Genomic DNA, 13,601 nt, shown 5'->3' on the forward strand with positions numbered 1-13,601 from the left:
TATACTCTTCAATTCATGGCCACATTCTTGAGCTTTCCTCAATATGCTCTCATGGAAAGGAAATCATTTTTATGTAACGATTCCAAGAGAAAGAACACATTTTGATAACAGAAGTAAATTGAAATGTTTTTAAAATGACACGCTTTATCTGAATCATGGAACTTTAATTTTGACTTTTGACTCCATATCCTTTTTAAGTTAATGCTTCCCTTTTGGAATACTTGGGTGAACTTTTTGTCTGTTACGATAAAATGACCACCCTGCCCTTGTATTGTTATAAATAAAAGCTACAGCTGTGTGCAAGAATTTCTGTTAGTTGAATCAACTCAAAACTATGTGCAGCAATATAGTTTCTTATAAAACTTAGTGGCGTGACTGTGCTGCGTTTAGGGGAGGGGGGGAGAAAAAGAACTCAAAAAACATCAGTAGAATACCATTATTCTGACCGTATATTAATAAAAACATTGTGTTAGCTTGGAGAGTGAGCAGACAGCCAGGTAATATTTTTAATTTGCTCACTGAATGAGAGGGGTGGCAAAGGTTTATGTAAGTAAAGAGTCCCACAGGTCTCTTAAAGTCTTTCAAATAGGGTATTTAATTGGATACTGAATTGAAGGCTTTAGCTGTTAGTTTTCTGAAAGCTTGTGCCTATAAACTCAAAATGTAGGTTATTCTAACATTGCTTTCCAATACTGCCTATTACACTTCAGAGCTGCAGAAACTGAAGGGAAACATAAGTGATTCATTTGATATGTCAGTTTCTTGCAAGTGTTCTGTATTTTTATAATAGTACTTAACCCTTTGACTGCTGGAGAAGCTTCAACATAATAGTTAGCAACCCTCTTTGGGAGCTAGAGGGTTAATTATTATTATATATATATTTTATTTTTTTTTTGCTTCTGAACCATAGTCATTAAAGTGATGGCAAATTTTAACTCTTTGTAATCTACCATTAGCTCCTAAGTCAGCTTTTTATTTTTATATTATGTTATTGTAAAATATATATTTTTTTATACCCGATATTTTCTTTTTCCTTCCTTCCCCTTGTATTTATTTTTCTGTAGTGTAGTAACATATAGCGCGACCCCTTCTCCTCTATATGTAATTAGTAATGCACGCTTAAGTGAGAGAGACAATATTGTGCATGCATGGAACAGTTTAGAAAGCCCACACAAATAAAACAGCAAGACGTGGCTAAGCGTGGATAATATAAGAAACATTACCAGAAAAGAAAAATACAAAGGGGGTGGAAAAAATACAAAGGTAGTGGGGGGGGGGGGGGGGCTGACAGCAGAGGCCCTGTAAGCAAAATTGTGTAATAAAAAATAAATATTTATAAGCCTTGTTAAAAAATTTTTTTATGTATTACAATTTCAGATGTATGTTTATCACACTACTTAGCGACTGTTTACCATCACTTTAATAATCTAAATTTATTCTAAATTATAATTTGGGCAACATTTAACAATAATTTATGTTACAAAAAGCTTTGTGTATCAAATGTTTACTTAAAACGTACGATCATTTTAACATTTCTATTATTAAGAAATATAATATTTTTGTTTCAAAAACTGGTCTATGCTTAAGTGCAGAAACAGATACTTTAAAACATTTTTTACCAAGATATTCTAGTAAATCTACTGGTAAAAATATGTCTACAGTTCAGTCTGACATGGAAGTAGACAAAGGGCTAATTGGGACTAAAACAATTTTTTCTGGCTAGTTGAGCAGGTTCACATAAGCTTCTTTTTCCTCTTTGCCACCTCAGAGGTTGTGCGATCAATCACCCGACACTCACTCGTTCAGGGTGATTGACATTCTCTGCCCTAGCACAATTGTTAGCACTGGACCAGGGGGTTTAATTGCTCAATAATCCTCTTGTGCAATTTTAAATTTTGCTGTGTGATGTAACATTACATGTGATAATTACAGGTGGACCTAAAGGTGGAGATAAACTTAGGTTAATATGCAAAATAATTAGTTACACGCAAAATAATGTACAATATGGATTAATACTCCCCTTAAAATATCAGAACCGCAGCCGTCCCACAGTCTCTCCCGAAGCCTGTATAGATAGATGTGGTGTGCCGAATGGAGGCGCAGGTTCACTCAAATGACTTCCGTGGTCTCTCTATAGGCCTAATTTCTGCTCAGTTTTCATCTGTATTTGCGTAGAAGTGTACTCATATTTCAGAGTAGAGGATTGTGCTGAGATTTCATGTCAAGACACCAAATTAAGGCGTGTATATACTCACAGCATATATTCCAGATGACTGGCTCTTTATATGTACAAAGAAGTAGAATTTCACAGGTTTTTTCATAAAAAGCTGTATTTTTATTGTTACCAATGGGTTTCAACGGACCCAGCCATCTTTCTCAAGAGCATTTAAAAGTGCTTTACAAATCAAAGCTTTGGTTTGTAAAGCACTTTTAAATGCTCTTGAGAAAGACGGCTGGGTCCGTTGAAATGGATTGGGCACAATAAAAATACAGCTTTTTATGAAAAAACCTGTGAAATTCTATTTCTTTGCACATATAAAGAGCCGGTCATTTGGAATATATGCTGTGAGTATATACACGCCTTAATTTGGTGTCTTGACTCCTAACGCTGCTTTTGGCCAGCCGCTGGTATTTAGAGTCAGGCAGGAAAGGGTCTAACACTCACTTTCAAGCCGCGACTTTTCCATACCGCAGATCCCCTTACACCAATTGCGTATCCTATCTATTCAATGGGATCTTCCTAACGCTGGTATTTAGAGTCTTGGCTGAAGTGAGCAGTAGACCCTCTACCGACAAGACTCCTAACGCCCATGGAAAGGCTGTAGTTAACAGCTTTATGGGCTAACGCCGGTATATAAACCTCTTAGCTACAGTGCTCTAAAGTACACTAACACCCATAAACTACCTATGTACCCCTAAACCGAGGTCCCCCCACATCGCCGCCACTATAATAAATATTTTTAACCCCTAATCTGCCGACCGCACATCGCCGCCACCTACATTATCCCTATGAACCCCTAATCTGCTGCCCCTAACATCGCCAACACCTACATAATATTTATTAACCCCTAATCTGCCCCCCAAACATCACCGCTACCTAACTACACTTATTAACCCCTAATCTGCCGACCGTACTTCAACGCCACTATAATAAATGTATTAACCCCTAAACCGCCGCACTCCCACCTCGCAAACACCATAATAAATAGTATTAACCCCTAATCTGCCCTCCCTAACATCGCCCCCACCTAACTTCAAGTATTAACCCCTAATCTGCCGACCGGACCTTGCCGCTACTATAATAAATGTATTAACCCCTAAAGCTAAGTCTAACCCTAACCCTAACACTCCCCTAAATTAAATATAATTTTAATCTAATGAAATAAATTAAATCTTATTAACTAAAGTCTTCCTATTTAAAACTAAATACCTGTAAAATAAACCCTAATATAGCTACAATATAACAAATAATTATATGGTAGCTATTTTAGGATTTATATTTATTTTACAGACACCTTTGTATTTATTTTAACTAGGTACAATAGTTATTTACTATTTAATAGCTACCTAGTTAAATAATTACAAAATTTCCTGTAAAATAAATCCTAACCTAACAATTAAACCTAACACTACACTATCAATAAATTAATTAAAGTGACACTGTACCCAAAAATTTAATTTCGTGATTCAGATTGAACATGAAATTTTATGCAAATTTCAAATTTACTCCTATTATCAAATTTTCTTCATTCTCTTGGTATCTTTATTTGAAATGCAAGAATGTAAGTTTAGATGCCGGCCCATTTTTGGTGAACAACCTGGGTTGTCCTTGCTGATTGGTGGATAAATTCATCCACCAATAAAAAAGTGCTGTTCAGAGTACTGAAACCAAAAAAAAGCTTAGACGCCTTCTTTTTCAAAAAATGATAGCAAGAGAACGAAGAAAAATTGATAATAGGAGTAAATTAGAAAGTTGCTTAAAATTGCATGCTCTTTCTGAATTACAAATGAACAAATTTGGGTTCAGTGTCCCTTTAAATAAATTAACTACAATTACATACAATTAAATAAACTAAACTAAATTACAAAAAATTAAAAAAGATTACAAGAATATTAGGCTAATTACACCTACTCTAAGCCCCCTAATAAAATAAAAAAGCCCCCCAAAATAATAAAGGTCCCTAATGTTGGGGGGTTGTATTTTTTTTTACAGGCAAAAGAGCTGATTACTTTGGGGCATGCCCCGCAAAAAGCCCTTTTAAGGGCCGGTAAAAGAGCTGATTACTTTTTAATTTAGAATAGGGTAGGGACCTTTATTATTTTGGGGGGATTTTTTATTTTATTAGGGGGCTTAGAGTAGGTATTATTAGCCTAATATTCTTGTAATCTTTTTTTATTTTTTGTAATTTAGTGTTTTTTTTTTTTTTGTAATTTAGTTTAGTTTATTTAATTGTATGTAATTGTAGTTAATTTATTTAATTAATTTATTGATAGTGTAGTGTTAGGTTTAATTGTAACTTAGGTTAGGATTTATTTTACAGGTAATTTTGTAATTATTTTAACTAGGTAGCTATTAAATAGTAAATAACTATTTAATAGCTATTGTACCTAGTTAAAATAAATACAAAGTTGCCTGTAAAATAAATATAAATCCTAAAATAGCTACAATATAAATATTCGTTATATTGTAGCTATATTAGGGTTTATTTTACAGGTAAGTATTTAGTTTTAAATAGGAAGACTTTAGTTAATAAGATTTAATTTATTTCGTTAGATTAAAATTATATTTAACTTAGGGGGGTGTTAGGGTTAGACTTAGCTTTAGGGGTTAATACATTTATTATAGTAGCGGCGAGGTCCGGTCAGCAGACTAGGGGTTAATACTTGAGTTAGGTGGCGGCAATGTTAGGGAGGGCAGATTAGGGGTTAATACTATTTATTATAGTGTTTGCGAGATGGGAGTGCGGCGGTTTAGGGGTTAATACATTTATTATAGTGGCGGCGAGGTCCGGTCGGCAGATTAGGGGTTAAGAAGTGCAGGTGAGGTAGCGGCGACGTTGGGGGGGCAGATTAGGGGTTAATAAATATAATATAGGGGTTGGCGGTGTTAGGGGCAGCAGATTAGGGGTTCATAGGGATAATGTAGGTGGCGGCGGTGTCCGGAGCGGCAGATTAGGGGTTAATTGTGTAATGCAGGTGTCAGCGATAGCGGGGTCGGCAGATTAGGGTTTAATAAGTGTAAGGCTAGGGGTGTTTAGACTCGGGGTTCATGTTAGGGTGTTAGGTGCAGACTTAGAGAGTGTTTCCCCATAGGAAATAATGGGGCTGCGTTGGGAGCTTAACGCTGCTTTTTTGCAGGTGTTAGGTTTTTTTTCATACCAAACTGCCCCATTGTTTCCTATGGGGGAATCATGCACAAGCACGTTTTGCCAGTTTACCGCTACCGTAAGCAACGCTGGTATTGAGGGTTGAAGTGGCGGTAAATTCGGCTCAACACACCCTTTTTGGAGCCTAACACAGCCCTTCAGACAACTCTCAATACCAGCATTGTTTGGAAGCAGCGATAGGAAAAAAAACAGCGTTAGCTTTACCGACAAAACTCTAAATCTAGGCCTAGCATTCCACAGGGTTTCAACGTAAATGCTTTAAAAAATGACAGCTAATACTGTTTATTCCACTTTTTAACTTTTGTTTTTCAAGTTCTCTATGGACTACTGTACAAATGAATTTAATATTGTGGACAAATAAAAGTTAAGCTTTAATCTACTCAACAGTACAACACAGGATTTTTCTGTCTGGTCCTCTGTGCAGTGGCTTTGCCAGAAAATTATAATAGGGGTGACACTTGTTGAAGGCCCACCAGCGTTTTGGGTGTGGGACCACAATGAGAGAGGCATAGGGGTGTTTCATTGGTGGGGCAGCAATGGAAGGGACAGGACCAGCCATACAATGAGTGGGGTAAGGTGTACTTCAGGCATGGGTGGGAGCAGATGTGGCTGAAGGAGCCATCGGCAGAACAACGGTGGGTAAAGCAGTGCGGATCACTGTTAAGGGCAAATGGTGATGCCACTGCATAAGTTTATGTGGAAAATCCTGACCACCCTTCTAAAATGCCCACAGCCCTGAAAGATACTTTTTGTTTTATCCAATGAGACTACTTTACCATAAAAAACAAACATGTATATTTTACAGTTTTACATAAACAGTTCTACAAGCTGTTTCTGAAGTGTTGAGATTGTAACTATTATTTCCCCACATTGCTGATGGCTCACATCTGATGTACAAGATATCATGTATTGGGCACAAGAGATGGGCATTCATTTTTGTATGAATGCAAATTTTTGGCAAAAATTTTTTTTTTTGTTTTGTTTTAATTAAATCAATATCTGAATGAATGCACCAATGCAAATTAAAGGAAAAGAAAAAATACTGACTATTTTCATAGTCAGTATTCATTTGTTTCCTTTACTTTTTTTAAAGGGGTTGATGCTTACCTTAGCACATTCTCCCTGCTCTCCAGAGGACATTAAGGTAAATATTGTAGCTACAGGTGAACTTTGGCACCAAATGTAACTGACTGTGAAAATGTAAACATTACTGTGAACCTGCTGGCGAGTGCCAGGTTTTCTGCATGTTGTGTTGATAATGCTTCCCTGCGGGCCTGTCACCCAGGCTGCTCTGGGGTTAACTGCCTGGGTTGCTGGGAACTTTGCAGCTGTCTGTAAGTGTTCAGGGCTGTGGAGTTTGCTGTGGCGGTCAATTCCTGTGTTTTGTATTTACAAAGGGGAGGTTACAAGGCCTGTGTCACCCTGGGAGGTTCCCAGTTGGTTTGTTTGGAAGTATGCATTGTGTGGGTGCTGGTTTAGGGTCCCAGGAAGGGAGAGACCTTGTTGTGGTCCTGGGTTTGATCCTTTGGCGCCAAATATAACTGACCTCCCCCAGTTTTGCTTTTAAACATTACTGTGAATTTGCTGGCGAGTGCCAGGTTTTCTATGTGTTGTGTTGATAATGTTTGTAATGCTTCCCTGCGGGCCGGGCCTGTCACTCAGGCTGCTCTGGGGTTAACTGTCTAGGTTGCTGGGAACTTTGCAGCTGTCTGTCAGTGTTCAGGGCTGTGGAGTTTGCTGTGTCTTACGATGTGTACCCTGTCCAGTCTGTGAGTGCGGTCCATTCCTGTGTTTTGTATTTACATAGGGGAGGTTATAAAAGCCTGTGTCACCCTGGGAGGTTCACAGTTGGTTTGTTTGGAAGTATGCATTGTGTGGGTGCTGGTTAAGATCCCAGGAAGGGGGAGACCTTGTTGCAGTCCTGGGCTTGATCCTTTGGCGCCAAATGTAACTGACTTCCCCCATTTTTACTTTTAAACATTACTGTGAATCTGCTGGTGAGTGCCAGGTTTTCTGTGTGTTGTGTTGATAATGTTTGTAATGCTTCCCTGCGGGCCTGCCACCCAGGCTGCTCTGGGGTTAACTGTCTGGGTTGCTGGGAACTTTGTAGCTGCCTGTCAGTGTTCAGGGCTGTGGAGTTTGCTGTGGCTTAGGATGTGTACCCAGTCCAGTCTGTGAGTGCGGTCCATTCCTGTGTTTTGTATTTCCATAGGGGAGGTTACAAAAGCCTGTGTCACCCTGGGAGGTTCCCAGTTGGTTTGTTTGGAAGTATGCATTGTGTGGGTTCTGGTTTAGGGTCCCAGGAAGGGAGAGACCTTATTGTGGTCCTGGGCTTGATCCTTTGGCACCAAATGTAACTGACTTCCCCCAGTTTTGCTTTTAAACATTACTGTGAATTTGCTGGCGAGTGCCTGGTTTTCTGTGTGTTGTGTTAATGTTATAATGCTTCCCTGTGGCCCTGTCACCCAGGCTGCTCTGGGGTTAACTGTCTGGGTTGCTGGTAACTTTGCAGCTGTCTGTCAGTGTTCAGGGCTGTGGAGTTTGCTGTGGCTTAGGATGTGTACTCAGTCCAGTCTGTGAGTGTGGTCCATTCCTGTGTTTTGTATTTACAGAGGGGAGGTTACAAAAGCCTCTGTCACCCTGGGAGGTTCCCAGTTGGTTTGTTTGGAAGTATGCATTGTGTAGGTGCTGGTTTAGGGTCCCAGGAAGAGGGAGACCTTGTTGTGGTCCTGGGCTTGATCCTTTGGCGCCAAATGTAACTGACTTCCCCCAGTTTTGCTTTTAAACATTACTGTCAATCTGCTGGCGAGTGCCAGGTTTTCTGTGTGTTGTGTTGATAATGTTTGGAATGCTTCCCTGCGGGCCTGTCACCCAGGCTGCTCTGGGGTTAACTGCCTGGGTTGCTGAGAACTTTGTAGCTGTCTGTCAGTGTTCAGGGCTGTAGAGTTTGCTGTGGCTTAGGATGTGTACCCGGTCCAGTGTGTGAGTGGGGTCTATTCCTGTGTTTTGTATTTACATAGGGGAGGTTACAAAAGCCTTTGTCATCCTGGGAGGTTCCCAGTTGGATTGTTTGGTTTAGGGTCCCAGGAAGGAGGAGACCTTGTAGTTGTCCTGGACTTGATCCTTTGGCACCAAATGTAACTGACTTCCCCCAGTTTTGCTTTTAAACATTTATACTATATAAATATATATGTATATATATATTATTATATATATATATATTATTGCACTCTGACAAGACATGTTATAGATATTATTGGAATGTATTTCTTACATTAAAATTAAAAAAAACCCAAAATGATTAAAACATAATTTACAAAAAAATATTTTATAACAATAAACTTGCTTGATTAATGGCATCCTCTATTATAGAACATGATTTTATTGCAATAAATGTTATAAAATATATTTATGAAGAATTTTTTTATTTTGGAATATATCATAAGTGACAAATGAAATCATCATCATAATATGCAAACATTTTTTTTTTTAAATTATATTCAGAGCATTCCATAGCAGAGCACTTTGTTTTCCAATATGTATCTCACACACAGAAAAAATAAATTACAATGTGATAAAATTAACTTTTTACAAGATATTAAAAAAATGGGCTCAAAATATACTGTAGCCAATACAGCTACTATCAAGGTCCGTAAATGTTGTAATATTACAAGATTAATAATGACAAATAAGGATTATAGCACAGGGTATAATTATACATGATTATTTGCTCTAATCGAAAGTAGATGACATATTGAAGACAAAATGAAAAAGAAACTTTCAAGATGAAGTAACAAGAGCAGATTTGGCAAGAAACGGAATGTTTTTGTTGCAACAACCTTTCTTAAAAAAACAAAACTAGTTTATTAAAAGTGAGATGGGAATATGTAATCTGGGTGAAATCTATCAAATTATCTTTTTGCACTCGCTGTTTTTATGTAGAGAAATTTATAATTTAGTTATCTTAACAAATTATGTTATTGTATATAATTAAATTAGATATTCAGACATTCAGACAGTGTTGAGTGACAAAATATAACAGAATTCTTTTTTTTAATGGCATGTTAAATACGTTTTACAAACATTTAGAAGCGGGGATGTAATTTCAATAAGGTGATGAGTAATAATACATGTTAGCAAATTCTTTACTCTAAGCAAAGTAAGACTTAAAGGGACACTGTACCCAAAATATTTCTTTTGTGATTCAGATTGAGCATGACATTTTAAGCAACTTTCTAATTTACTCCTATTATCAAATTTTCTTCATTCTCTTGGTATCTTTATTTGAAATGCAAGAATGTAAGTTAAGATGCCGGCCCATTTTTGGTGAGCAACCTGGGTTGTCCTTGCTGATTGGTGGATGAATTCATCCACGAATAAAAAAGTGCTGTCCAGAGTACTGAAACCAAAAAAAAAGCTTAGATGCCTTCTTTTTCAAATAAAGAAAGCAAGAGAACAAAGAAAAATTGATAATAGGAGTAAATTAGAAAGATGCTTAAAATTGCATACTGTTTCTGAATTACAAAAGAAAAAATTTGGGTTCACTGTCCCTTTAAAGGGACATTCTAGTACAATATAAAATGTCCTAATTCATTAGAGCATGGTGCTATTAAACAAATGCTTCTTTCTCACTATCTTTAACCAATGAAAAGGGGTTAAAAATATATTTAACATCATGCATCACACGCCCTCATTGTCCGTTCCTGAGATGGAGAGAGATGATGGGTGGATATGTATCACCTGATTTGCTTACATACAGTTTAACTCGTTTGCAAGGTATAAACATATAGGCTAGATTACGAGTGGAGCACTATCTCAATGTGCACTGTAAAGGGGTAAATTTGCCTGTTTACAGGCGCACGTTAAGAGTACAGTCTAGTCAAAAATAATTTTTCATGATTTACATAGGGCATGAAATTTTAAACAACTTTCCAATTTACTTTTATCATCAATTGGGTTTGTTCTCTTGGTATTCTTAGTTGAAAGCTAACCCTAGGTAGGCTCAAATGCTAATTTCTTAGCCCTTGAAGGCCGCCTCTTATCTGAATGCAGTTGCCTGCGTGATTTCTAAGTGTTGCAGCTATAATTATTATTTTTCTGCATTGCTTGCGGTTCTCGTTTTCTGTGTGAGATATCATGTATTGGGGCACATAAGGCACATAACAGAACTATGTATTTTAATGGTAGAAATGCCCAATAATTAAAAAATAGTTAAAAAAGTCTCTATATATTTTGCACATGACCTCATCTGAGCGAGGTACAAATAGAAAGAGGGAAGCAGCACTATCAGTGTTCCAGAAACGTGCACGCTTCTGAGCTTACATCCCTGCCACCCAACAAAGGATACAAAAGAAAACAAAGAAAATGTGTTAGAAGTAAATTGGAAAGGTTTTCGAAATTGTATACTCTATCTGAATCATGAGAGAAAATGTTGGGGTTTATGTACCTTTTGCTAAATAAGAATACAAGAGTGCAATACTAAATGTCTGAAATTACGATTTTACATGTTGTATAAAATAAGGGAGTAAAATGTTCTAAGAACAGATGTAAAAAAGTTTGGACAAATAAGGGAGATCTTTGGAAATAAGGGAGTCTATTCTCTCTGAAGATAATTTTGCATTCTTATGATGCAAATTAAAGAACAAAACACATGGAAATATATTTAAATTAATTTAATGTTTGCTATACTTTGGGAATTGTGTGTCCTTTTAATTTTATGAAAGGATATATTCTATATCTTTAAATTATTTTAAAATACTGTTGTTTAATGTATAATAAAATCACCTTTATATTGCTATACAAAGGACATACTTGAAAAAGAGAGAAATCTCAATGTATCCTTCCTGGTAAAATATTTTATAAATAAATATACTTATGAATACCACACACTGGTCATGTGACCTTGCTTACACATATGATCTGCATAATGTAGAAGTATATTTTTGTGTTAAATTCTTTTTAAAATAAATGTCCCCTGAGACACACGTTATTTTGCTTCAAATTGTCAGCTTTGTTGATCTAGGAAGAAAAATCTAAACACTGCAAACATGCCCACTGTGACTGTATACAAATAGATGAAAAAATTGGTATATCTGTAAGCAAAATTATAGCATGACCTCAATATCATTTAAACAATAAATAACTATAGTTCTTTAAAGAAAATAAATAAATAACATCAAACAGGCAGTTTACAAAAACAAAATAAATGTTACTTACTTCGTCATCACAACTTATGGAGCATTTACCGTCTAGAGTTAAGCACTGCAAAAAGACAATAATGAGTTTTTTTTAATTGCATCTCCATAAATACATTTAATTTGCTTAGATATTGTCTCATTTTCTTGTTTTAACACTTTTCTATAGAATATTTAGACTCTACAATAATAATAATCTTTGTAGATAAAACAGAGCACCTGAGGATATACATTTGATATGATAATTACTGTACACTAGGTGCGTAGGCACTTGCCTAGGGTGGCATATTTGGGGGGGCAGCACTTTTTGAGTCTCACTACACACACACTCACTACACACACATATACACACACACTGCACTACACACACTCACTATAAACATGCACACTAACCAAATGAACACACACTCAATTCACACACGCGCACTTGAACATAAACGTTTTCTTTGAAAATACCATAAAAAAAGTATGGTATTGAGGTGAAAAAAGGTCTCAAACCCTGGGGGGGGGGGGGGGGGACAAAATAATTTTGAGTGCTTAGGAAAGCACAAAACCTAAATAGTGTACAACCAAACAAAAGCATACCCAAAATATCTACTCTACTATACAGAGCCAATAATGTTGCACACAAATCTTTCTTAAAGTGGTCACAATTGAGATGTGCATAGGTTCATTTCAATTTGCAAAAGAAGCATTTTTTAAATATACTTCCATTAGCAAAAATGCTTGTAGTAAAAGCTATTACCGTTTTTCAGTGGGTCCTAACGCTGCTTTTTAACGCCCGCTGGTATTTAGAGTTTGGCAGGTACAGGTGTACCGCTCACTTTTTTCCGCAACTCGAAGCTACCACAAATCCCTTTACGTCAATTGCGTATCCTATCTTTTTAATGGGATTTGCCTAACGAGTCTTGGTATTACGAGTCTTGGAGAAAGTAAGCGGTACAGCCTCTACCTCCAAGACTCCTACCTCATAAAAAAGTCAGTAGTTAAGAGTTTTATGGGCTAACGCCGGAACATAAAGCTCTTAACTACAGTGCTACAAATTACACTAACACCCATAAACTACCTATTAACCCCTAAACCGAGACCCCCCCACATCGCAAACCCTATAATAAAATTATTTAACCCCTAATCTGCTGACCGGACACCTCCGCCACCTACATTATAGCTATGAACCCCTAATCTGCTGTCCCTAACATCGCCGACACCTACATTATATTTATTAACCCCTAATCTGCCCCCCAACGTCGCCGCCACCTACCTACACTTATTAACCCCTAATCTGCCGACCGGACATTGCCGCCACTATAATAAATGTATTAACCCCTAAACCACCCGCCTCACAAACACTATAATAAATTTTATTAACCCCTAATCTGCCCTCCCTAACATCGCCGCCACCTACCTACAATTATTAACCCCTAATCTCCCACCCCCAACGTCGCTGCTACTATAATAAAGTTATTAACCCCTAAACCTAAGTCTAACCCTAACCCTAACACCCCCCTAAATTAAATATAATTTTAATAAAACAAACTAAAATTACTATAATTAAATAAATTAATCCTATTTAAAACTAAATACTTACCTATAAAATAAACCCTAATAGCTACCTAGTTAAAATAATTACAAAATTACCTGTAAAATAAATCCTAACCTAAGTTACAAATACACCTAACACTACAATATCAATACATTAATTAAATAAATTAACTACAATTATCTAAACTAAAATACAATTAAATAAACTAAACTATAATACAAAAAAAACAAACACTAAATTACAAAAAATAAAAAAATATTACAAGAATTTTAATCTAATTACACCTAATCTAAGCCCCCTAATAAAATAAAAAAGCCCCCCAAAATAATAAAATAAATTACAAAGTAATCAGCTCTTTTACCAGCCCTTTAAAGGGCTTTTTGCGGGGCATTGCCCCAAAGTAATTGGCTCTTTTACCTGTAAAAAAAAAATACAATTCCCCCCAACATTACAACCCACCACCCACACACCCCTACT

General features: G+C 36.6%; 1 protein-coding gene across 1 annotated transcript in view; it reads right to left on the bottom strand.

Moving 5' to 3' along the window:
* Positions 1-13,601, bottom strand: part of CACNA2D3 (calcium voltage-gated channel auxiliary subunit alpha2delta 3) — a 1,718,630-nt gene that overhangs the window by 174,999 nt on the left and 1,530,030 nt on the right. The window contains 1 exon segment of the mRNA XM_053720740.1: positions 11,604-11,648. Within this exon segment, the coding sequence (XP_053576715.1) occupies positions 11,604-11,648 (45 nt within the window).

This window comes from Bombina bombina, chromosome 7 (assembly GCF_027579735.1).
Source record: "Bombina bombina isolate aBomBom1 chromosome 7, aBomBom1.pri, whole genome shotgun sequence".
Classification (NCBI taxonomy): Eukaryota; Metazoa; Chordata; class Amphibia; order Anura; family Bombinatoridae; genus Bombina; species Bombina bombina.